The sequence below is a fragment of the Oreochromis aureus genome, linkage group 3 (genome assembly GCF_013358895.1).
Source record: "Oreochromis aureus strain Israel breed Guangdong linkage group 3, ZZ_aureus, whole genome shotgun sequence".
Classification (NCBI taxonomy): domain Eukaryota; kingdom Metazoa; phylum Chordata; class Actinopteri; order Cichliformes; family Cichlidae; genus Oreochromis; species Oreochromis aureus.
In genome coordinates this window covers 98,556,182-98,583,739 of record NC_052944.1, presented here as the reverse complement: position 1 = coordinate 98,583,739, position 27,558 = coordinate 98,556,182, and the positions used below count along the sequence as shown (strand labels likewise).

General features: G+C 41.5%; 1 protein-coding gene across 1 annotated transcript; it reads left to right on the top strand.

The window, feature by feature from the left end:
• The first annotated feature begins 740 nt into the window (after positions 1-740).
• Positions 741-27,558, top strand: LOC120434797 (stonustoxin subunit alpha-like). The gene is made up of 7 exons (XM_039603202.1): positions 741-779; positions 1,032-1,201; positions 12,313-12,499; positions 12,786-12,799; positions 13,380-13,399; positions 19,551-20,077; positions 27,496-27,558. The coding sequence occupies exons 1-7, from the start codon at positions 741-743 to the stop codon at positions 27,556-27,558; spliced, it is 1,020 nt and encodes a 339-aa protein (XP_039459136.1).

The following is a 27,558-nucleotide window of genomic DNA, read 5'->3' as shown; positions in this document are numbered from 1 at the left end:
TTATGTTTTTATTTTGTGTTTGTTTTTCAGGCTGAGTGTTCCTGACCTCTCAGAGAGAGGCTGTGATGCTCTGTCCTCAGTTCTTAGCTCCCAGTCCTCTAGTCTGAGAGAGCTGGACCTGAGTATCAACACTCTGCAGGATTCAGCAGTGAAGCTTCTGTCTGCTACAGTGGAGAGTCCACAGTGTACCCTGGAAAAGCTCAGGTCAGATCAAGTAATATTCTAAAATCTTTATGAGTTAACACAAGAAGTCAAACAAATTCTAAACAAATAAAGGTTAGCTTTTATTCTTGTTTTTTCATGAAACACATGAGAGAGAGCGATCTGTTTATTCTGAAGTTATAATCATCTGTCATATTTCTAATGTCTTTACCACGTGGAATTTAAAAAAATTTCTGTTCCCCCAGACTGAGTCTCTGTAACTTGTCAGAGAGAAGCTATGAAGCTATGTCCTCAGTTCTCAGCTCCCAATCCTCCAGTTTGAGAGAGCTGGACCTGAGTAACAACAACCTGCATCATTCAGCATTGAAGTTTCTTTCTGCAGGACTGAGAAGTCCACACTGTAAACTGAATACTCTGAGGTGAGATCAAGTTATGTTGTGCTTTTCATCAGTTGAGAGGATTAACCAATAACAATCCACTACTTGGAAAAAAAACTTCTGCAATAGTTTTATGATAATTTAATGAGCAGAGAGAGTTATTGATCAATGTTGATCAATGTGTCAGCTACTTTGGTGTTAATGCGCTACCCTCACTGCCCGGCACATGGAGCCCAATTGGTATTTGCAATAGAATACCAGAATTAATTAACCATTGTGTGACTACCATGTTGCCCTTTTGTTGTTGTTGTTTCTTTGAGCAGTATATTTTAGTCAGTAAATGTCAGTGTCATCCATTTGTTGTATCTTAATATGAATGAAGGATTTCTAAAAATAAAAACAGGATTAATTGCTAAATCTAATAACTCTTCAGTGCACCCTCACTGCACTTTAACAACAGTGTTTGTTAAATGTTCATCTTCCATTTTTCAGACTCACTGTAAGTTCTCAGAGAGAGGCCATGCATCTCTGTCCTCAGCTCTCAGCTCCCAGTCCTCTAGTCTGAGAGAGCTGGACCTGAGTAACTCTGACCTGCAGGATTCAGGAGTGAAGCTTCTGTCTGCTGGAGTGAAGAGTCCACACTGTAAAATGGAAACTCTCAGGTCAGCATTTACATTTTTCTATTGTTGATCATTTCAAACCTGATTTATATTACTGCACAAACATTAACTTGATAAAAATGTCTTAATGTAAATAATCAGTTTCTGAGGTAATTAGGGATTTTTGTTTACTTCTTGTTTTTCATTTGAAATTAAATGACAAATCTGATTTTCTCAGTCAAAAAGCTTTATTTCAGCAGCACTTCATTGACCAAACCTTCCAGTTCGATTCCTGCCTATATTCTGAAGGCTTTTACAGAGCTGTTTGGAGCCATTGCTCTAACACTGTGTAAATGTAACAGGGCTTGGTGTTGATGCTAACAGTGCTAGCTGCTTCAGGCTCTATTTGCACATTATCAGCACATTTAGCTTATTATAAACAGCATATAAAACAGCTAGTACTGCTGGGACTTTATATTTTACAAGTTAACATGAGCCAATCAGTGAAAAGTCGAGCCATGACAGCTGTATGTTGCTGTGAGAAGAGTGGGGCTACATGCAGTGATGCTAGTGTTAGCCTGTTAGCTTCAGCAGGTGGTCAGTATGAGACCAGAAGAGCGTCTGCATCAGCAGGGCTCCATTTCACTGCAGTGTTACATTCTTCATATATGCATGCTGGACATTTGAATAGACTGAATATGTCACGGTCGCAGGTTGGGTGTTTTTTGTAGTTTAGACTTCTTGTTTTTTTTTGTTTTCCTTAAAATATTAAATAATTTATCACGTTATCAATTAATTTATTATTAATGTCTAAATAAGGGTGATAGTGTGACCTGTGTGGGTTGTCTTCAGGTTCTCTGCTTCCTCCCACAGTCTAAAAACATGCATGCTGGGTTAACTGGAGTGATTGTGAGCATAAATGTTTGTCTGTCTCTGTCCTAGCTCGGTGTTTACCTGGCTACATCACCATGGTTACTGATGCTGAACCTATAATCTGGTCTGGATCAGGTTATGTTCAGAGTTTGTGTTTAAAATCAACTGAAGTGCCTCGTTTTCACTGATTCTTTCATTCACAGAAAGCTTTAAGTGTGATATAGATTCAGTCATATCTAATGTCAGTGAATGAGGCCCAGCTGTAAAGTCACAGCAGTCACACTGTATGTGTCTCATTGTCACTGGAGTTTAGGCTCCATACATTCAGCTGGTGTTGCAGAAAAAGTAGAAATGTTTCTGTTTGGTTCTAATCTGCTGCTGAGTCTCTTTTACAAAGATAGAACTGTAGCTAATCGTGTTCATGTAGCCAGTTAGGAAAAATCCAAGTCACCGTCAGACACAGCAGACATTTAGTGATAATCTCACTGTATGTGGTCTTTTAGTGCCTCCTAGTTGTGAACTTGTGGAGTGGTGTTCGTCTGGGTGACGAGTGTAATTGTTGGGTGAGACACACCGAGCCTGCATGCTGGTAGCTTAGCCACAGCTTGGGTGTGGAGAAGCTAAAAAAAAGAAGGTATTCTAGTTTGTAAGGAGGAAAACTGAGTTAAAGAGAGGCTGAGGGTAACACAGAGCAGCCATGAAAGCTGCTCACACAGTTTAGACAGTTTAGCATCAAATGATCTAGTGAGTTAGCTCCCAGCTAACTAGCAGACCAGCTAACTAGCAAACCAGCTAACTGCAGCCACAAGCTGCGACTGTGTCTTTCTAACAAGAGCGTCAGACACTGAGACTGGTTTTCTTTGTGGACGATGATGTATTCTCACACTGATCCTTCATGGTGATGCTGCCTTTCATCCACTGCTCCTGGATTCCTCATCATCATCTCCATCAGCCCTCACAATACTCCACCTTCATCAGCTTCATGTTCAGCAGCCTGGATGGACAGTAATTCTTTCCATGGGTTATAGTGGGACATTGAGAGCTGAAGTCAAACAGCAGTGAGAAATGAAAGACTGATTCATTTCTATTTAGTCTTGTGATGTACAGCTTTGTTCAGAGCATTAAGGCCCAGCAAAGATTACTGAGGTCATAGAGTCACTGATGAAACCTGTGTGCTTATAGAAACTGAAACCAGATGAACCAGAATAGAAGGACATTAAAATGAAGTGTCAGCTACACAAAGGCAAAGCTATTCAGTTGTTGCTGTGAGTTATTTAAATGGAGGATGGAGTCAGACTTTAAGCTGCTGGACTCAGTCACTATATCCTGTTCTCCTCATAGAACCTGGATACACAGACTCACCTGTGACACAGTGACACACAGTGTGGGCTACACACACATTAGAAAGTGGATCAGTCACACTTGTGCAATCATTTGTAGTGCTGGGCAACCATGAACACTTTGAATGACCATTAATGGCATTGTTACAGCAACATTCAATCATGAGTTCAAAAGTAGTGTATTGTGTACTTATTTTAATAGTACTGCAGTATGAGAAGTGCAACATTCAGTGTTGAGAAACAAATCAGGTGCTTTCTAACAGCAGTATTCCCTTTAACACAGTAGCAGTTCAAGTATTTCTGTCACTCTGAGCTGAAACATGAATCTAATCTCCAAAAGTTGAATCTGTTCATCTGGACGTAGCGTTTTGTGGGAGAAACGTTTCGTCACTCATCCAAGTGACTTCTTCAGTCTCAGCTGACTGCAGGTTTCCCCAAACCTTATAAACAGTACATTTGCATAATGACTGAAACCAGCCCACTGAAGGAACAATGGGCTGTAAGGTCAGTTCCTTAATCATAATTATGCAAATTCCCATGACCATTGATCAACAATCACTGACCAAAACCCACTGATCAAAGAACACTGATCAATGGCCATGAGTACCATTCACAGAGAGTTGGGGAATGGCTGCAATCACAGCGTTGTAAGATGGCGAAAGATGTACCCTTAGGCCCCCTCCTCGATTCAGAGATGGTCTTTCCCTCTTCACGTAAATGGCCTCCTTGACTCCGCGCTCAAACCAGCGTTCCTCCCTGTCCAGGATGTGTACATCCTCATCGTTGAAAGAGTGTCCACTGGCCTGTAGGTGTAAATAAACTGCAGAGTCCTGGCCTGAATCTAATCAAATCAAATAGCAAATCAAAGTTCTTTGCCTCTGCCAGGACGTCAACATTTGATCTATTTTTTTTACAAAGTTCCCCTCACAGTCCGGAGCCACCAACATAACATTATAACAGGCACCTTTGATCAGCAGCAAGTGAACATTTATAAATGTGTGTTTTCAGAACAGGAACCAGCAGAACTATTTTTCTGTTATCAGGTAGCAGCACAAACGCTCATCAGCTCATTTACTGTGCAGGGACTTAGAGTGTGTGAAGTGTGTGTTTGTACTGATTCAGTTAAAAGGACTAGATGTTACAGTCCCTGATAATGCATTGCTTTAGATGGAGAGACTCTTGAGGGATGGCTGTTATGAGGAAAGCCCAGAAACTTTGCCAGCAGCACACATCGTTGTGTGCCTCCACTTTCGGTCTTTTACCCAAACTAATCTGCCATTTTACTTCCTTGGTTAGGTTTAGGGATTAGAGATCGATCTAGATTATCATTTTAAATTTGGGACACATTGTCAGTAGTGGACCTTGGATTCATCAGGTGTTTCGGCCATTATCACTAGACACCCTCTAGACCAGGGGTTGGCAACCTGCGGCTCCGGAGCCGCATGCGGCTCTTTAGTCCTTATAGTGCGGCTCCGCGTGGTTTGGGCAAATAAATTAGAAGTATTTAGCTGAAGTGTATTTTATTTATCTTAGTTCTTTTTAACTCGTAGTTCTAAATTGGAAGATTATTGTGATATTGAAATATAAAAATAGAATTATATTCTATTATTTTTTCATCGCTCAAAATAAGAGTCACACTCGCAGAAGCCGGTATACCTGCCGAAACGCCGTGCATTTATCGAGACTTTCAACCCCAGGTAGGCCAATTATGGATCTTCGGATCCACATTATGTCAGCAGCTGTTTTCCACCGTGAACTATGTTAAAGACAAACACTGTGCAGAGGTTCAGGAGCAGAAGTCCCATTGTAAACAAATCACGGCAGACCCGACGATGTTTCCATCAGCATGCTTTTGAGCATCTCTATATTGACCACTTTTCACACACGGTTGCTGTACGCATACAGCCGGCTGTAGCTTTTCAGCTCACAGGCCGACACACACCACCAACAACACAACAGCACAGATAGCGCAGACGTTAAGGCAGCGAGGCGTGATTGCGGGTGTCGCTCAGGTGCGTCCGCCTCCCCTGAAACGGCGCTGCAGACCACGCCCTGCCGCACGCATTAACCAAGTAAAATACATATTTAGGCAGAATTTTGCAAATATCCATTTTTCAGCAGCATAGAGCTTTTTTCCAATTATTTTTTAAGAGCAAAGAGGCTCCAACAGCCCAAAGGAGATATAAGGGTGGCGGCTGACAACAGTTTTTGTTTGCTACATGGATCATTTTAGTTCAGCTGGGTGTCTTTGCTTTAGTTATATTTCTTTAAGAGTTCAAAATGTGTTGATTACATAAATATAATTTAATTTTCTCTGTTGCACTTCATGGATTTCATAAGCAGCACACCATAGTTATTCACACAAAGCATAAAGATAAAAAACAATATATACAGTGTTATCTTCATTTTAGATGTCAAAAAGTATTTGCGGCTCCCAGTGTTTTCTTTTGCGTGGAAACCGGGTCCAAAGTATGGAACGTCAGGACTGCCATAATGAATTAATTAAATACACCATTAAATAATTAATTAAATGTGTCAATAATTAATTAAAATTGGAATTAATTAATTAAATAAATAGTTATGACACATTTAATTAATTAATTATTGACACATTTAATTAATTATTTATGTATTTCACATTTTAATTAATTATTGACACATTTCATTAATTAATTATTGACACATTTAATTAATTATTTGTGTATTTCAGATTTTAATTAATTATTGACACATTTAATTAATTATTTAATGATATATTTATTTATTTCATTTTGGCAGTCCTGGCGCCTGGCTCTCACCATGAATTAATTTTATCTGTCAGCCTCCCCCATCAAACTCAGGGGGCGGGGTTAACGCTGATCGAGTCAAAACCATTGCTTTGGCCTGGTGGCCATTGTTTTTAGCACACAGCAACCGCCATGTGGGAACTAACAGAACTGAACTTTGAAAAACCCTGTTTGTGTGTCACCAAATACCGTTTTAATATTTTTTTAGCCGAGAATGTAGTGGTTTAATCTTCATATGTCTGGTCGGTTTGTCAAGTTACAGCCTCTTTGCAAAAGTGCTTCGATGATTTTCGGAGCCCAGCCCAGTCTCACGGCAAAGCGTGGGATAGACCCGCTCGCCTCGCAAGCAATCGAGCTGTTGTTACCGCCGACAAAGCGCAGGCCCCGGTACACAGCTGTAATAACCCCCGCTGACACGGACTTCTTTTACTGAAGTTACATTTATCGGGGTTTTATTTCCTGATGTTTGTATGTGTTCTAGGTGTTTCAGTCGCCAATTCTGAATTATAACTAACATTAAAAACATGTTTAAAGAGGAGAGAGAGCAAATAAATTCGATTAACAGCTGATCTTTGGGTTTTTGTTCAGTAATTAGCATGACCTGTGTATAATCGCAGAAGAGAGATAACGTTGGTGTTTCCGTCATGTTGTAACTGCTGGCTTTAACTGTACAAAGGTTGTTCGACACTATGAAACACATACAGACTTCATGATGTCCAGCTAATATTTTTATTGTGAATATTAATCATGAGGGTAAACGGCCCCGTACACCACGGAGCGAGGTCAGCATATCCACGATATCTTCAGCTCTCTGAGTTAACCCAGAGTTTCACAGCTGACTATCAAACTGTCATCTACGAATATGTCACGGGTCATATCAATATGATTTTACAGAAAAGCATCCTTAACACTGCCAACTATTCCAGAGACGTGGAAATCTACAGCATAAAGACCAAAAGAATATAGCAGTCTAACGCAACACTGTAACAGAGACGAACCGTCAGTTTGTCGCAGATCAAAGTGGAATGAAAGTGATTGGCTGAACAGGTGTTCGTGATCTGTTTTCTGCATTTTCATCAGTGTAAGAGATTCAGCAGCAGATTAGACTAACAGTTATACATTTAATAAATCACCAAATGAATCCACGATCGAACCTGTTCCGACAGTTTGAGTCTCAGCTGCAGACTCGCTGCTGTTTAAATGTTTGAGAGGAAGATTATATAAAGCAAACGTCCAACACTCAGTCTGCGTTCACATTTAATATGAGGCCAGGACGGATCATACAGATCATAAGATCATACATGTAAAATTGTTGTCTGACCTCCGTCGATCCAGCCACTCAGAGTCCGTGGTTACCATGGTTACTGCATAAGCAGCTGTAATGTAAACAATAAGCAGCATTGGGTGTTTGTTTGTCATTGCAAAAGAACCGTCTGAATGGTTAACTGAAGTTAACTTGGATAAATTATAGTTTAGGAGTATCACAGATAACGGCCACGTGAGCTGTGTGACTGTTCACCACTGCACTGAAATCAGTAGGCTATTACTGAAACACACGTGCTATATCATAAACTATGATATAAATAGGGAGGTCCTATTAACATGTTTAGTTTTAAAGGACACCTTCCTGCCTTTAGTCTCATCCAGAAGTAACATCCAGAAGTCTGCACGATGTGTTTCATAGTTTGTAACAAGCCTTTGACAGTTAAACATAACATGACCGAAAAAGAAAAAAAAAAGAGAGAGAGAGAAATCACACAAATTATATGTTAACCTCATTTATTTTTAGTTAAGTAAACTCTAAAAATTCTAACAGACAGCTGGTGCTTAGAATACAGTTGAATAACTATTAAAAAACAGATGATATAATATTTCTGTCCAGGTTGCAGTTCTCATGATGAACATGCTGTTGCAAACTCTGCTCCTCTCGGTGGAAATGCGCCTTCTCTTTCCTCTTTGTATAAAAACATTTTAAAATTCAGTTTAATCTCAAAATTCACTGTTAAATCCAAAACACACCAGATAAAGAAAAGCGAATAGTTCAGTCTAACACATGTGCCAGTGAACCATTAAACGTCTGTAAAACTCTGCAGTTATGAAACGTAACTTTAACCTCAGCCAAACTGATTTGCTCAGTTGTAAATAAAACAGCGAAGTAAACGTGACCCGACAGACAAAACCTGAGTGAATTAAGTCCAGCGTTTAACCACTGAGAGCTAAAACTCAGGTGAGGTTTCAAAGCTGTGTGCGGTGATTGGACATCAGCCGATGATAAAGTGGGTTCTCCTATAAAGTGCTCTGTAAGGAAACAAGCTCCAGCAGCTCTGCGCTCGGGAAAAATACTATATATACTTATCTTGTGCAGAAAAATGCGCTGACTGCCAAAATGAAATAAATAAATATATCATTAAATAATTAATGAAATGTGTCAATAATTAATTAAAATGTGAAATACATAAATAATTAATTAAATGTGTCAATAATTAATTAATTAAATGTGTCATAACTATTTATTTAATTAATTAATTCCAATTTTAATTAATTATTGCCACATTTAATTAATTATTTAATGGTGTATTTAATTAATTCATTATAGCAGTCCTGGCATTCCATACAAATGGCTCTTTGGGCGTAAAAGGTTGCAGACCCCTGCTCTAGACACTAGACACCCCTGCCAGGGTTGATCAGGCCCCTGAGTGTGTCACTGGTTTATGTTAAATTGTTATTTCCCTTCTTATTCTGTTTAGTTTCCTACAGTTTATTTTCCATTCACTGCAACTGAGAAATAATACTTACCACTTTAGCATTTATGGAGCCTCATTTCTTCAAAGGGATAGAAAAGGTGATAGAGTCAGATAAACACAATACATGGATACGTCAAATCAAAACCACAATGACACAGTTCAAAAAGATCGTTCTCTTCGCCTCGAAGCCAGGTGCTTCCTGTCACTGCCGGACGCTCGCTTATCGTCTGGAACAAACTGTCACGTACGCAGGCACAATTTTCAGCCACAAGCAAAACATGATTAAACTTTTACCTATAAATGATTCCCTCTAACTAAGTGTGTGTGTGTGTGTGGTTACGTGTGTGTCTATGTGCTAACCACAATCGCACCCTATTTCACCTCGCCGACTAGCTCCTGACCTCTCACCAGACAGAGAGACAGAAGCCGCTCTCGTGTATGTAATAACCGAACCGAAACTATGTATGTGTACTCTACTGAATAAATGTTTTAATCAAGAACCTCTACTAAAAGCTTAATCAAAAAATATAAAAGTATAAAAGATAATAGCATCATCGAAACTGCTCCTCAGACTAACTTTCACTCAGACTCTGGTTTTGGTTTCACTTCCTGCAAAGCATGTAACTTCAAAAACATGTAACTTCCTGTCTTATTTTGGCACAGAGTTACTCTTTCACAATGCAGTCTGCATATAAACATTTAAGATCATAAATTCAACTCAACAGTTTAAAGTGGTTTTAACTGCACCTGTAATAAAAGCTTAATTGGGTGCCAATATGTTTAAACATCTAAATGCAATATCACTATTAATAAATGCGTCAATGCAAATGCTTGTTATATGATTATGATGCAATAGCAATAACAAAATAATGAAACTAGAAATAGTAAAATGAAATAATAAAAATGGCAGAAAAATAACACCTCATTCCCTTACAATCTCTTATAGCCTGCCGTTGCGCCTGTCCTCTGATCCCGATCTCTCTAAGCAGCTTCGCTGTTGCACTGGCAACAAAGCCCCTGCACCCCACTTCCACCTGGCGTACCTTGATCTTCCTCTGTCTTCTGCCTCAGATCCAAGTCCACCTGCATCTGCCAATCCCTGGCGGCCTTTAGCGGGCCCAGGTCTGGGTTTGAGGGGCTTGTCCTCGGCTTGTCTCCTTCCCGGACAAATGCTGATGAAAACTGACGCTCCTCTTGGTTCTTGAAAGATTTGAGCGTTGATGGATTTTCTTTTGCACTCAACTTTCTCGGCTAGACACCTGAGAACCTGGTTGTGTCTCCATGTGTATCTGCCCTCAGTAAGGCTGGTCCTACAACCAACAAAGATGTACTTGAGTGTGGCTGGAACTGTACACAGATTTCCCTCCAACAACCCTCTGTTCCTTCAGCAAGTTGGTGGCTGAGGCCCGAACTTCAGCCTCTCAGATCTGGGTAAACACTTGAGCTCCTTGAATCTGGCTCCAGTGCAGCGGCAGTTTTCACATATACAATGTTGGCATTTTGTTTGCGTGTCTCCAGGTCTGTTCTGAATACAGACTTGAATTTGACCATGTAGGCGGGGTCATCGTCTGAGCTCTCCATCACCTGAGAGAGATGACAAAACACAGGCAGAATCACAGAGCATGAAACCAACTTTTCTCCTCCCAGAAGTTCAGTCACAGACCTGCAACAGAAACAAGAATCAAAGCTCCAAATGACGTAGAGCGTTCATGTACTTATATACACAAACATGTCCTCTACATATTCATGCTGTATTTACACACACATACAGAGGCTGTTTGTCTCTCACACACAGACAGGACACTGAGAAATACATCATGTTAAATATACCTGCAGACTTCCAGCTGTGTTTCCAACCTCTGCACTCTGTCCGTGTCAGCTGTAGTTGCCATGGCAACCTTGGTGTTGCGTGTAGGGGGCGTCCCTGAGCGGCTGCTCGTTTCTGCTGATCCTTTTGAATCATGTCCAGAGTGAAGTCCATCTGGTTGGACTGTCTTGTATCAGTGACTCTTTCTTTTGTCCACGTTCAGTTTGTTGCTGTTCTAATTCTGCAGCGTTTGCTGGACTGTGTTTAAAGTGGCCCACAAGGTCCTGTATTCTTCTTGTGATGGTGCGTCTTGAGCCTCATACATGCCGTCATTTGTTGATCCTAAGAACGTTCCTCAGACCGACTTCTTCAACAACACTAATCGGCCTGCAGTTTGTAGCTACTCACTTCACTATGGTGTTTGTTAGCTTGTCTTTCTTTAGTTTATCTAGACTCCTCCCACAAACTGATCCAACGTAGTCTGCCCAAGCCTCCCACCTCTGTTTGTTTGGGTGGTTTGTTTGCTGCCATCAATAGCGTGTAATGCATTTAAGTGATACTTCAGACTTGAAGCACTCCAACGATAAAAAACTCAATTTTACTTCCAAATAACTTTAGTTGTATCAACACTGCCCTCTGGAACAGTTTAAAATGAACATGTCAAAGATCTGTACCTGTCTCCATGTTTCTGTCCCCGCCCCTTTGTTTCTGTCCTGGGTCATGTGAGCGCTGCAGTAGTATTAGGCCCACCCTCAATGCTCTCATTGGTTGAGACGCATAATGACGCCCATTTCAAGCCAGCACTGATCAACATCCCTCCTGTGACCCATGGCTTTTATATTCAGAGCCAGTGAGCACTTTCACAATAATCATGATTTTAAAAACTCTGTTAATGTGCAATAAAATAATTGTTGTGTTACTCAATTAATGACTTAACGAGATAATAACAGGTTAACTTGCACTAATAATTAGACTTTGGTCACAAACTGATGTGATCTCCATGTTTCCTTTGTTGGACTGTGGATGAGTGTCAGAACTGAATGTACTGAGTAACACTCAGTGTTTAAATATGTGTCAGTTCCAGTTTTAGAGCTCTAAAGTGCAGCTATCATGTTAGGAATATGTTAGGAATAGACAGAAACACTGAGGTCAAATCTTTATTTTACCACTCGCTGCATTCTTGATGTTCATGAATTCAGCAGGTTCATGATTGTCTGCAGCATTAATCTCATATTTCCATTAAAAGTGTTGAATTTGTCTGTTTGATGTTCTTTATGATCTCTGGCACCAGTTCATCTGTTCTGTGAGCATGCACAGATCCTGAAGCAGAAAGCCTGGGTTAACAGAGAAATGATCATCACTGTGATGATGCTCATCATCTCTGACTGGGATTTGAGGTTTTGTCAAGCAGCAAAGAAAGCCTGGCTATGTTTGACTGGGTGTGGAAGCAGCTCCTAGTTTGAGTTCAGGAGACAGACACCCTCTCTACTTTGAAGATCAGCTTCAAACTTTCCTTTTTGATAAAGCTTATAGTTAGAGCTGGATCAGGTGACCCTGAACCATCCCTTAGTTATCCTGCCATAGAGATGAATAACAGATGGATTGTTGTTTTGTGTGTCTGCAGTCTGTCAGGCTGTCTGATCACAAAGGAAGGCTGTACTTCTCTGGCCTCAGCTCTGAGCTCCAACCCCTCCCATCTGAGAGAGCTGGACCTGAGCTACAATCATCCAGGAGACTCAGGAAAGAAGCTGCTGTCGGCTGGACTGAAGGAACCAGGCTGGAGACTGGACACTCTCAGGTATGGAGAGAATGTCTGATAGAGGAGGAAGAGCTGGAAACATTTCCTGTGTCCTTCAGTCACTTCCTGTTTGTTTCCTGCAGATGACACATAAACAATCACACATGCAGGAATATTTTCAGGGACAGACACACTAGTCTAGCTGGATAGTACATGGATATTTATGTAGGGGGTCTCCAAGGAGTCTGTTTGCAGGATCATTTAGGTCACAGGTGTACCTGAGATAGATGCCACTGTGTACCTAATAAAGTGTCAGCCATGTGTATGTTTCCCATGCTGTATGTCCACAGTGACTGAAGGATGAAACAAGGATGTGAATCATTTCAGTCTGTGTGTTCACAAAGAGGCAGACAGGAGCAGCTAACATTTGGAAATGGAAGCTTAAATAATGACAAACATTCACAGCTGAATTCACAATAAATTTATTCTCAAGTGCACATTTTTCTGTTATTGTTCTCAAACAACAGAATGAGAATGAAATAATGATTCTAACAGGGCCCATAAACAGCATTAGCTTAGCAGCATTAGCTTATCATAGTTTCCATCATGGTCACACAAATTGTCACGGCGAGTGAGAAGAAAAGGTAAAGGAGGATCCAAACGCAGGCAGTCGTGAAGGTGATTTATTGAACACGAAATATAGATAGGCAAACGGCAAAACGGAGAACTAAACTATACTGGGACAACTGAACTATTGAGCATGAACAAGAACACGAATCTGGACATAAAGGAAGGAAGACGATGGTACATGATGACGACGGCAGGGAACACACGAATGAAAAATGATGGATACACAGACGGACCAGCAACTACAATGACAGACGGTACTAGCATTGACTGCTAATAATTATTCATCCCTAATTAGAATAAGCCGCCAAAAGCAGCCTACTTAGCACTAACTCCTCACATCGTTGTTACCCAACAGAAAAGAGTATTAGTATTAGCTACTATCATTTTTAATAAGTAAGAGAAAACAGTGTTAGCATTATTAGATAATGCTAACTCACATTAAATTAGCATTAGCTATTTACAACAGCGTACTTAGAATTAGCCGCTGACATTGTTAAAAAGTAAGGGAAAACAGTATTAGCATTAGCGCATAATACTAATTCACGTCAAAGTAGCGTTAGTTAATAACGGCAGCCTACTTAGCATTAACTCCTCACTAATATAATGCTTATTCACATCAAATTAGCATTAGCTGCTCACATTTTTAAAAGGGAAGGGAAAACGATATTAGAATTAGCTGCTAATAATTATTCACCTACTTAGAATTAGCTGCTAATGGCGTCCTATTTAGCATTAACTTTTCACATCGCAGGGGAAAAGTTAAAACTGAATGGAAAAAAGTGTTCATATTAGCTACTCATATTTTACCAGTGTTTGGGCAAAAATCTTGGGTTGTAAACATTTTAACATTTTAACATGGAAACAATTGCAAAATATACATTCATCCTGCATTCCTACCTTACCCTTATTCTTAGTATGTATTGCAATTACCTTTACAATGCACACAATGTAACACAAACAGAATATGAACATATTTCCACCTCATAACAATATACCTTGAACGCTAATATACACACCACCCTTCAACATTTCTGGTGAACTATCATCTCTCAATTAAATCCTTTAAATCTCAATACTTTTGATTGTCTCTTATTTCTGAAGTACTTCAAAGAAAGCTTTCAGTCTCGAGGTTAACTGAGATTCAGTGCATATATCCCACCCATTAAGAGTGCACATGCAGAGGCCATGTCTTCCAGGTCATGCAGAACACCCTAGATGGTTATACCCACATCGGCTGGAGGAGTGCTGGCATCAGCTCTTTTGATGGTAAAGATAGCAAGAGTAATTTGTTCCAGCTCCCTCTTAACAGCTGTAGCTGTAGCTTAGACACAAAAACATAGAAAAATGGCGTCCAGTTAAAAAAAAAGATAAGATAAGATAAGATAACCTTTATTAGTCCCACACGTGGGAAATTTGTTTTGTCACAGCAGGAAGTGGACAGTGCAAAAGTTATATAGCAAAAATTAGAATACAATAAGAATAAATACCGTATACAACTGTACAGAATAGAATAAAATAAAATGCTATATACAGTAAAATAAAATAGAATAAAATATACAATAGGATAAAAATAGAATACAAATGCTATATACAACTGAGTAAAAATACAATGATGCCAGAAAAGATTATAGCACTTGGTGTTATTGCACATGTGTGGAAGTCTTTGTTGTGCAGTCTGACAGCAGTGGGGAGGAAAGACCTGTGAATCTCTCCGTCCCACACCGTGGGTGCCGCAGCCACTGAAGGACCTGCTCAGGGCTGTCAGAGTCTCCTGCATGGGGTGGGAGATGTTGTCCAACAGGGATGACAGCTTAGCCACCATTCTCCTGTCACTCACCACCTCCACTGGGTCCAGAGGGCATCCTAGAACAGAGCTGGCCCTTCGGATCAGCCTGTTCAGTCTCTTCCTGTCCCCAGCAGAGATGCTGCCGCCCCAGCAGACCACACCGTAAAAGATGGCTGAGGCCACCACAGAGTCATAGAAGGTCTTCGTGAGTGGGCCCTTCACTCCAAACGACCTGAGTCTCCGCAGCAGGTACAGTCTGCTCTGCCCTTTCCTGTAGAGGGCGTCTGAGTTATGAGTCCAGTCCAGTTTGTTGTTCAGATGAACACCAAGTTACCTGTAGCTGTCCACAGCCTCAATGTCCATACCTTGGATGTTCAGTGGTTGCAGTGGAGGATGTTTGTGCCTGCGGAAGTCTACCACCAGCTCCTTGGTTTTACTGGCATTGATCTGGAGGTAGTTCAGCTGGCACCAGTCCACAAAGGCTTGAGTCAGTCCTCTGTACTCCTTGTCGTCCCCATCAGTGATCAGGCCGACTATTGCAGAGTCATCAGAGAACTTCTGCAGGAAGCACTGGGTGGAGTTGTGGGAGAAGTCTGCAGTGTAGACGGTGAAGAGGAACGGAGCCAGAACCGTTCCCTGTGGGGCCCCCGTACTGCAGAAGACCCTGTCCAACACACAGCCCTGAGTCCTCACATACTGTGGTCGGTCGGTGAGGTAGTCCAAAATCCAGGTAGTGAGGTGATGGTCCACTCCAGAGTTCTCCAGCTTGTCCTTCAGAACCGAGGGAAGAATAGTGTTGAAGGCACTGGAGAAATCAAAGAACATGATTCTCACAGTGCTCACAGCGGTCTCCAGGTGCGCGAGGGAACGATGTAGGAGGTGAATGACGGCATCATCCGCTCCAATGCCAGGCTGGTAGGCAAATTGAAGTGGGTCCAGTGATGAGCTCACCAGGTGCCGAAGCCGAGGCAGGACCAGCCGCTCCAGGGTCTTCATCAGGTGGGATGTCAGAGCCACCGGCCTGTAGCCGTTGAGGTCCTTGAGGCGTGAAGTCTTTGGCACTGGAACAACACAGGAGGTTTTCCAGAGCTGTGGGACTCTTCCCAGCCTCAGGCTCAGGTTGAAGAGGTGCTCCATCACCCCGCACAGTTGGTCTGCACAGGACCTGATGACCCTTGAGCTGATGCCATCTGGGCCCGCTGCCTTCTTGCCATTAATCCTCCTCAGTTCCCTCCTAACCTGGGTGGTTGAGAGAGACAGGCTGGAGCCTTGTGATGAGTGTGTATTGGATGCTGTTGTTGGGGGTGGGGAGGCGTGAGCAGGGTGAATAGAGGAGGTGTGAAGTGTGTCAGGTGTCAGAGGTGGAGCAGCAGCAGTGGGGGTGGGTGAGTCTGCAGCCGATGTTGGAGACTGCCTCATGGCTGAATCAAATCTGTTGAAGAAATGATTCAGTTCATTTGCCCACCTCACATCCCTCCCAGGAAGAGAGTTCTGATGTTTGTGGCCTGAGATGGTTCTGAGGCCTCTCCAGACTTCACCAGCGTTGTTTTGCTGAAGCTGGTTCTCCATCTTCTGCCTGTAGCTGTCCTTCCCATTCCTTATCAGTCCCCTCAGCTCTCTCTGTACCCTTTTCAACTCCTCTTTGTCTCTGGATTTGAAGGCCCTCCTCTTCTGCTTGAGGCTTTAATTTCTGGGGTAATCCAAGGTTTGTTGTTGGAGAAACACTGTACAGTCCTGGTAGGTACGGTGTTATCCACACAGAAATTAATATAGTCAGTAATGCATGTAGTAAGGCTGTCGATGTCCTCTCCGTGGTCGTCACAGATCACCTCCCACACAGTCGACTCAAAACAATCCTTAAGAGCCTCCTCGCTCTCCTCCGACCATCTCTGTACTGTGCGGGTGGCTGGTGGCTCCCTGCACACTAAGGGCTCATACACAGGGACAAGGTGACAAGGAGTCAATAACGGTAGCCTACTTAGCATTAACTGCTCACTAATATAATGCTAATTCACATCAAATTATCATTAGCTGCTCAAGTTGTTATGAGAAAAACGGTATTAGCATTAGCTGGTAATAATTATTCGCCCCTAATTAGAATTAGCCGCTAATGGCAGTATACTTGGCATTAACTCCTCACATCGTTATAATGCAAATGAAAAGCGACAGCATTATCGGATAATGCTACCTCACATCAAATTAGCATTAGCTAATAACAGCAGCCTTCTTAGCATTAGCTGCTCACATTGTTATAATGCAAGGGAAAAGAGTTAACACTATCGGATAATGCTAATTCACATCAAATTAGCATTAGTTAATAACGGTAGACTTCGTATCATTAGCTGCTGTCATTCTTACAAAGCAAAGAAAAACAGTATGAGCATTAGCTGCTAATGCTTTTTTATCTAAAATTAGAATTAGCCACTAATGGCATCCTATAGCATTAACTCTTTACATCGCAGTGGAAAAGTTAAAATTGAATGAAAAAGAGTGTTCGCATTAGCTACTTGTATTGTTAAAAAGTAAGAAAAAACATTGTTAGCATAAGCGGTTAATGCTAATTCATCTCAAATTAGTATTAGCTAATAACGGCAACCTACTTAACATTAGCTGGTCACATTAAAGCAAGAAAATTTGGTATTAGCATTAGCTGCCAATTACTATTCCCCTAAAATTAGCATTAGCCACTAATGGCAGTCTACTTATCATTAACTCCTCACTAATATAATGCTAATTCACATTAAATTAGCATTAGCTGCTAGCATCAGCCTACCTAGCACTAGCTGCTCACATTGTTAAAAGGGAAGGGAAAACTATATTAGCATTAGCTGGTAATAATTATTCACCCCTAATTAGAATTAGCCGCTAATGGCAGTATACTTAGCATTAACTCCTCACATCGTTATAATGCCAATGGAAAGTGACAGCATTATCGGATAATGCTAATTCACATCACATTAGCATTAGCTGCTAGCATCAGCCTACCTAGCACCAGCTGCTCACGTTGTTAAACGGGAAGGGAAAACGATATTAGCATTAGCTGGTAATAATTATTCACCCCTAATTAGAATTAGCCACTAATGGCAGTATACTTGGCATTAACTCCTCACATCGTTATAATGCAAATGAAAAGTGACAGCATTATCGGATAATGCTAATTCACATCAAATTAGCATTAGCTGCTAGCATCAGCCTACCTAGCACTAGCTGCTCACATTGTTAAAAGGGAAGGGAAAACGATATTAGCATTAGCTGGTAATAATTATTCACCCCTAATTAGAATTAGCCACTAATGGTAGAAAAAGAAAACAATTAGCATTATTGAATAATGTTGACTTTGGCCCACTGGAAAAGTTCAGAACTAAAGATTTAGGAGTGTTGCTCGATAGCTCTTTCTCATTTGAGAAACAAATAAATTCTGTTATTAAAACCAGCTGTAAGGTTTATATTGTTGATTGGTATTTATGGTTAGAAAAATTTACTCATATATGCTTAGAGTTTGATAATCGATTGCATAATGATAGAGGTTTGATCCTTAGTAGTCTGTAAAGACTCTGTGTGCCTTCCAGAGTGCTCTGGCATGCACACACAGCTTGGGGTCATGAGAGAGGTCGTACCTTCTCTTACTCATTTATGGTGTAGGAGGACACCTACTCTGTGTCTGGTTAAGTATAAGAGCCCTTTGTTAGGGGGACCGCTGGACTCTTAGCACCAGCTTTGGGGTCACAGGGTCACATCTGGAACACACACACACACACACACACACACATACCTACACTATGCACAGACTGGTACTCTTTGTTCATACCTGTGTAAGACGTCGTATGTTAATGAACTTATGCATATTCATGTAACCTCAATAAAGAGCAGTGTTACGAGGGAGCAGACGAGAGCGACTGAGGTCAAGTGAAGGAACGGCGCTGTCACAGTTCCCTCCCTCATGAATTGTCTGGTTCCAGCAGTGGCTCTGTGACCCATCACCAGCTTTTTCCACTGGTTACCAGTACGTCGTAGAATCCACTTCCAGATCTTGTTGTTTGTCTTTAAGTCTCTGAATGGATTGGCTCCATCTTATCTCTCTTTAACAAAAATAATCCAAGTCGAGCCCTCAGGTCTGCAGATAAGCAGCTTCTGACCAGAACTAGCCGTAAAAACAGAGGTGAGCTTTATCGATCGCTGCAGCCAAACTCTGGAACAGTCGCCCTTCACATCAGGTCGTCACCAACACTCGACATTTTTAAAACCCGGTTGGAAACACATTTGTACTCTGTAGCTTTCAATTCTGACGAGTCTTTATAGTAATTACTGTGTATGTTTCCTATTTTATCTCTACTCTGTAAAGCACTTTGGCTCAACCTGTTTTTAAATGTGCTGATAAATAAATGTAGATTTCTTTGAATAAAACAGTGGAGCCGAGCTTTGAGCCATCCTCAGTGTGTAACAGTGTGTGTCTGAGAGCCATGTAATGTCCATGTGTGCATGCTGACTGCTCTGACCCCCCTCCTCCTTTCAGGGTGGAGCCTGCTGGAGTCCGATGGTTGAGACCAGGTCTGAGGAAGTGTAAGTGTGTTTTTAATGGGATTCATGAAAACAAAGCAGCACACATTCAACCATCTTCATCATGTCAGGAGTCATCATCAAAGTGTCAATCAATGAACAGATGATGGATCAATAACTGCAGCTGGATTGTGTTTGTTCTCTCCATCAGATTCCTGTCAACTCACAATCGACACAAACACAGTACACACAAACCTCCAACTGTCTGACAACAACAGGAAGGTGACAAATGTGGAGGAGGTTCAGTCATATCCTGATCATCCAGACAGATTTGTTTCCAGTTATCAGCTGCTGTGTAGAAATGGTCTGACTGGTCGTTGTTACTGGGAGGTCGAGTGGAGAGGACATGTTTATATATCAGTGAGTTACAGAAGCATCAGAAGGAAAGGAGGCAGTGATGACTGTGTGTTTGGATACAATGATCAGTCCTGGAGTCTTTACTGCTCTGATGATGGTCCTCGTTCTGTCAGGCACAATAAGATTAAAACATCCATCTCCTCCTCCTCCTCCTCCTCCTCCTCCTCTGTCTCTAACAGAGCAGCAGTGTATGTGGACTGTCCTGCTGGCACTCTGTCCTTCTACAGAGTCTCCTCTGACACTCTGATCCACCTCCACACCTTCAAGACCACATTCACTCAAACTCTTTATCCTGGGTTTAGAGTCTATCCTGGTTCCTCAGTGTCCCTGTGCTGAGTGTAAAGAGTGTCTCCTGTTAGAGAAACACTCTGATTGTTGAACAGATAGTTCAGTCTGTACATGTCTGTCTCTTTCACTCACAAACACGTTTTCAGATTCATGGATTCAATCAGTTGATGTTTGAAACTCTTCTAAATGATTCCTTGTAAACTTCTTCCTCTTCAGTCACAAACAAACAGGAAGTGATGTCACATGTGTTCCTGTCCACACAGCAGAATGAGTCTATTGCTGACAGTGATGTACAAACAGAGTGAGCATTTCTGAGGCCCAAAATAAACTGAGTAGTTCACTGAATGAACAATGGACTGTGAGCTCAGTTCCTTCATCATTAGTATGGATTATATATGTATATGTATTATATTAGTATCATATATATCAGGTGCTGCTGGTTTCAGTCATTGTGCAAATGTGCTGTTTGTAAGGTTGTAAAGCTGCAGTCAGCTGAGACTGAAGAAGTCACCTGATCAGTGAGCAAACGTGAAAACGTCCAGATGAACAGAATCAACCTTTTGGGATCAGCCAGCAATGCAGCATCATTGTTGTTCAGGTTCAGAGGTTTGCAGGAATGAACTGATGACCAGAAACAGCTGCAAAGTCCAATAAAATACCAGCTGGAGTTCAGCTGCATTTGAAGAAGTCAAAGAAAAGTAAGGATGGCAAAGGGCGATGTTTTCTTCCAAAGAACTGAAAACATGGCCGACGCCTCATTAGAAGAATAATCTGGACATTTGTGAGGAACTCTAACCAAGAAAGCAACACAAGAAAGCAACGTCACACAGATCCAACAGACAGTTTCCATGACTGGAAGTGTTCACTGTAAAAATGCTACATTGCATTATTGCATCCTCTCACCACAGGAGGCGCTGTTGGCACCACTGATTGCTGATCATCTCTGATGATCTGATTGATACTGTGAATAACGGGACTCACTGAACTCTGTGACACAGTGAAGATTACAGAGTTTAACATCTGACTGACGTCACACAGACAGAAGGATGAACCAGTGAGGCACAGAACACAGTTACTGGAGATACTGGATCAGCTCCATGTGAACCTCTGATGGAGAAGCTGCTGACCCAGAGAAACATCAGGACATGACAGGCAGCTGCACTGATCTAACAACATGTAGCAGAGCTGATCTATGTTAGAGGATCTATCACAGCAGCTGAAAGTCCAACACTGGATACCAGCTGAGCCTGTGCTGAGTGTTACAGGAAAAGAAACACTGACACTGGTAGACACAGTGATGCTGACTGGGGCACAGAGCTGAATGATGCAGCATCAGGACACTGTTTCAGTCTGACTGACAGAGAAACCTGTAGCTGCATCTACATGTGAGGCAGAGGCCACACAAGCAGCTTTCTATGTTTCACAGTGACTGAGATCTTCAGTGGGGTGGACATGCTCCTGTACAGACCTCTGAGGAGAACCAAGGTGCAGTCAAAGAGTCCAGTCTGTCCTCACAGATGTGAACATGTGGTTTCATCAGGTCTGCTGTCAGCTAGCAGGCTCACATCAGAATCACTGTTCCTGAAAAACACAGTCTGTGTGACATCATCAGTCAGCTGATCGTCCCAGATCTGAATGGTTTCTGTCTCTACTGAGGAAGTCAGAGAATCTCACTGAGGTGTGGATCAGGTCTGAGTGACCTGTGGAGGGACAGCTTTAAACAGTCGACAGGTCTCACGTCCTGCTCAGTCTGGTAGCAGATACCTCGTATTGTTCCAGATGTGCTGACATCACCAGCAGCAGCAGCAGCACAGCTGTGTGATACGATGAATCTCAGTTATTGATCCAACACACAGTAAATACAAAGATCAGGATTTATGAGAGTAATCATTATGAGTCTGAACACATGATCACTGAATTTTAGTCTCCACAATAATAAGCTTACACAAGCAAACACAGCTTTCAGCTCTTATTTTGAAACTTATTTAGAGAGCTGTGATGTGAGCGTGCCTGGCTCTGAGGCACTTGGGTCAGCCTCTGTTGTTTAGAAGTGTTACAGACTGTGAATGACACGGACCTGTCAGTTTCATGTTTGTCTGTAACACAGCTCAGGGGCTCCATGCTGAACGCATCCATCCAGTGTTATTGATCCAGGACTAATACCAGCATTGGGATCAATACTACACAATCACATGTGTCCACGTGATGGATTTGACCAGCTTTATTCATTAATGATCAATCAGCTTATTTACTGCATCTGAGTCCACCTTCATTGAAATGATCCAACCCATGAAAATGACATCAGTCCTACAGAAGCACTTAATGCTAACAGGAAGTCATTTATTAAGGTGGAATAACACAGAGACACACAACCACTCACAGTTAACCTGACCCCACTAACTGCATGTGTTTGGACTGTGGGAGGAAGCTGGAGTACCGGAGAGGACGCACACAAACACGGGAGAACATGAAGCTCAGCACTGAAACAAAGATGGTGGATTTGACCTCAGGACCAGGCACGTAATTTCCAGGGGGGTTACGGGGGTCATGACCCCCCAATAATCAGATCCAGCTACAATGAAACTGTCAATTTCATTTACTTTTACTGTTTTAAAGCTATCAGGCTGCTTTGTGGCTCACTTATACTAAACTAAGATACTTTCAGTGTGAATCACTTGCAGGAACACAGACAGGATTTAAAGTGCAGATCTTTACAGTCTCTGTCTCAAAGTTGGTCTAAACATGCTAACAGCTCTTTGTTTCTTTCAGTTTTCACTGGTTTGATGTAATCAAAGTAATTTTAAAGAACCAGACAATTGTTGTTATTTTAGTTCTATAATTTCATAAATCGTGGTGTGGATCTAAGTCAACATTCAACATAAATAAGATAATACAGCACTTTTGATGTTTGCCTTTTTATTTTCCCAGCAGTGCTCAGGTTGGTTCTCGGCTACATTTACATGACAGATGTTAATGTGTTCAGCAGCTGGACTCATCTGAGGAAGGAACATTGGAAAGGTGCTCAGTGCACAACTGCATCACCAACTTTTTAATAAAAGAGCCTGGATTTTATTGTGTTTACATATTTTTAACATTTTACTTAAACACTTTTGTGAAGGATGAAAATATTTTCAGAAGGAAGTTTTTCCTTCTGTCCGACTGTAGTACACACAATACTGCGTCTCGCCCCATTATCACTGCACACTGCCTCAGGCCGGTGATGAGCGCCCCCTGGTGTCACAGTGTTGATGACGTCATGCAAAGTGAAAAATAAACTGTTTGTTAGATTTGTATTGTGATTGTCATTTATGCTTAGAAATATCTACTTATATATTCTTAGAGTTTTATAATTAGGTTTAGATTGGTAGAGGTTTGATCCTTAATAGTCTGCAAGCTTTGTGTGCATTCCAGAGCTCTCTGACTTTCACACCCACATTTTAGGAGCATGGGAGAGGTCGTACCTTGTCTTATTGTTTTATGGTAGGATAAACGTATCTATATCTGTTTTAGGCTAAGTGCCTTTTGTTTAGATGGACGGCTCTGGGGAGTCTTCCTGGGGTCACAGTTTGACCCCCACACACACATACACACACACACACACACACACACGGTATTCTTTGTTCACATGTATACCTATGTAAAGAGGTCATATGTTAATGAACCTATGCATATTCATGGAAACACAATAAAAGAGCAGTGTTACGGGAGAGCGGACGAGAGCAACTGGGGTCAAGCGAAGGAACGGCGCCTGTCCAGTTCTCTCCCGTGCACGTGAAACATAAAGAATGTTGCCTACTCGAGTCTTGCTTGTTGTGTGATTACATTGCCTTCAACGTTCCAGCGAATAGGTTCAAGCTACAAACCTATCACTGTTAATAAAAAATCATGTGTCCATTCTCATGTTTGCATCGTGTTTCTGTAAAATCATCAGCTGTTTTCTGAACCTTCTTCATTGTTTGACTCATTCCAACAGCTGTGAGCTGTGATGGAGTCAGAGCAGCTTCATCACTGATGTTCAGGTGAAGCTCAACTTAATAAACTTTAGAAATGATCAGGATGTGTTCAGGTTGGATGTGTAAAATAGTTGTGTGTGAGGTCACAGTGCTTCATATGTGTGTGTGGGCTGAAGCACACACGTGTGAGTCCTCAGAGGTTTCACACACATCACTGCACATATTTATAATCCTAGTTTAAGCTTGTGGATCATATCGGACACATCAGCAGCTCTTTGGAAACAAAGAGATCATTTGAGATTTAAGATGATGTTTTTCTATCCATGGCAGCTTAAACTGCTGAGGCTCGGGAAACATGAAGAGGATAATTGAGAGGAAGCATCAGTTCTGTCTCATCTAACTACACAGTATTATAATCATGCACTTATGTCTCAAACTAAGACAAAATGAGACAAAATAAGTTATGTGAGTCTTTAGATTATCAGTAAATTCTGGTCATAGTTTGACGCTCAGTGGAGCCATTTTTGGTTTGTGATGAGTGTTTTGTGATGGTCAGCTTCTGTTTTGTGAATCGCTCCTTGTAATTTAGAAGATCATGCAGAAATGTGCGCGCCCTTATGTGAGAGGACATGGAGAGAGTGTCGCAGACTCGAGGTGAGAAGATAAACCTCGGAGCTGGATGGCCTGCACGTTACCTATGTGCATCTTTTCAATGACATCAAGTGAACCCATAATAAGCATTTCTATGACATCATATCCATTTCTAATGAGAGATTATTTTTTAAATGAGGGAAACCTGGTCTAACAACACGCTAACAACAGAGCTAAAGGTTCATCACATGTGAGACGGTGGAACTGAAACACTGTGTATAAACAGCTGAGACAAAACTATATATAAACACTCATTTATTCCAGTTTAGTTTACAATGATTTTTAAAGTAACATGGAATGATTCATGTTCATGAGCTGCTACAAACACAACGATTTGTCTTTATATGGTTGGACTACAAGGCTTGTGTTGAGGGTCTTGGTATAATGTGTGAATAACAGCAAGAAATGATCGTTTTCCATTTTACCAAAGTGTAATAACATCACCACAGCAACAAATAATGTGATTGTCTGCAGCTAAAATATATAGTGAACATGGTTTTATAATAGTGTGCAAACACAACCTCACTCTGCTATATACGAGGAGCCAACCACAGCTGTCCGGGTCTTCATCCACGACCTCCGCCATCATTTCTTTGCTCACCATCATTCACTTAATTGCTTAGATTGGTTTAAATCAAACTCCATTACAGATTCAACTCCACTATATAACAGGATGTTGACTTTGGATTTGGTGCAGTACCACCTTAAAAAAATGAGGAAACTAAGAGATTACAAAAAGAAGTGGAAGAGTTAAAGAGCTGCAGCAGATTAACAGTTTCTGACAGTCATGTGTTAGAAATAGGACGATTAGCTGAGCTGAGGGATCCATCTACTGCTCAATGAAGCCTCATCAGAAACAGTCTCAGTGGAAGGATGGCTCTATTCTTAAGGAAGGACACGGGGAGAAAGACTGGCGTCTGTCACATTACACAGGAACTGGACTGAAAATCAGCTGCAAATATTCATCAGTATGTGCAAACATATTATGGAATTCAGGAAAGTACCATCAGAAGTTGATCCACTATGCCAGTGGTTCCCAAACTTTTTTTGCCAGGCCCCCCTTTGTTTTACAAGAAAACTGTTCGCGCCCCCCCCCACCACCTAAACCCCCCCCCCGCACAAACACATCCTCCAAACATACACACCCATATTTTGCTCCATTGCGGTTTATTTCACACCTAACATTTAGTAAACGATTAAGCAAATACAAGTAAATGGCAATAAATTACAGGTAGTAATAAAATATACTGCTAACTCTTTTACGCTACGTCCACACCTACACGGGTATTTTTGAAAACGCAGCTGTTTCTATGCGTTTGGGCCTTTCGTCAACACGTAAATGGCGTTGCGATTCACCGAAAACGGAGATTATTCAAAACTCCTTTTTTTGCGTTTACGTGTGGACGAGGATTACAGAGTTCGTCACCCAATGTCAAAGGTGTGTGCCTTTTTTCACGTCATGCTGTGCGCCACGTTATTGTTTACATGAGATGAATTGCAGAATGGCAGATAGAGACAAAATACTGTTAATCTGACTGTCTGCAGGTTTTACACGCTTACATACACACACGCAGTTACTGTCCCTCCATTTAGCAAGGCAGAGGCGTCATGGTGTAATTATTTTACATGTAGTTGTTTTTTTCCTGTGTAATAATATTCAACATTGCTATCAATACATTTTTCAAAAAATGCCTCTCTGTGCAAAATGGGTTTAAACACATAAACAGCTGTGGGATACTGTTTGTCCGTGATTTGAACAGGGGGAACAAATTACGGCAGGATCAGTCTGATATTATTTGTATCCCACTGTAACTTTACTGCATAAAGAGCTAACATGTCCAAAATGTCAGGAGTAGTTAGTTATTACAAGAAGTGTTTGTGAACTAAAAATCAAGAATGTGGGATACTGTTTGTCCGTGATTTGGAGAGCCGAGCGCGTGCTCCCAACGCAGGGAAAAGTAATTTTGCAGGGGAGACCTACCTTGGCACTTGTGCAGGTGAAGCCAAAGGGAAGATATGCTTCACCATATTTTCCTGTCTTTGGCTTGGAAGGAAGTTGGTTTGGAAACATATTTGGCAATGCTTCATCTCCTGCTTTGCGTTTATGTGGGAGCCCCGTCAAAAACCTGTCCATTATGCTAGCAGTGTCCAAGCTTTCTTTTTTTTTTTTTTCCTTTTCATACCGTGCCCCCCCTGCAATGGCTCTGCGCCCCCCCTAGGGGGCGGGCCCCACACTTTGGGAACCTCTGCACTATGCAAATGTCTGATTGGCAGCGGCTTCATTTTTCACTATGAACAAACTGCTAATGCAGTATGCAGCATCACAGGACTTCAGTCATGGATTGGCCTCCCCAGACCTCAACATTACTGAAACATCTTAACAGAGGATGGAAACAAAGGGAACCAACATTAAAGAAAAGAGCTGCTCCTGAATACTTCCTCACAGAAAACACAAAAAAGCTTGACTAAGAGACTTCAGGCTGTGCTGAATAATAAAGGTGAACTGACTTCCAGGGTCCTTAGTATCATATAAGCTCAGGTTTTGTCTTATATACTGTATTTCATTTATATAACAAAAAATATAGAAAGGAGGGTGGTTTAAGATGTCTGTAGAGATTTATTCATTATCTTTAAACAAACAAAGAAAGCACCATCCAGTCGTCTTCAGTCTGTATGAAAAACAGGGGAAAAGTCAAATTAAACCTTTGAAATTTCTTTCACAATAAATCCAATCATGACCAAAATCAAAAAAAGTGTTTAAACACACTTTTCCATAAAGCTATCAATTGGAAATGTTCCAGTAAACATGTCTTGTGTTTCTGCTGTTTTCCTTTCATGTGTCCACAGTTGACAGGTAACCCTATTGGAGTGGCCATAGTGACGGGTGGCGTCTCAGCTTCAGTGTGTTGA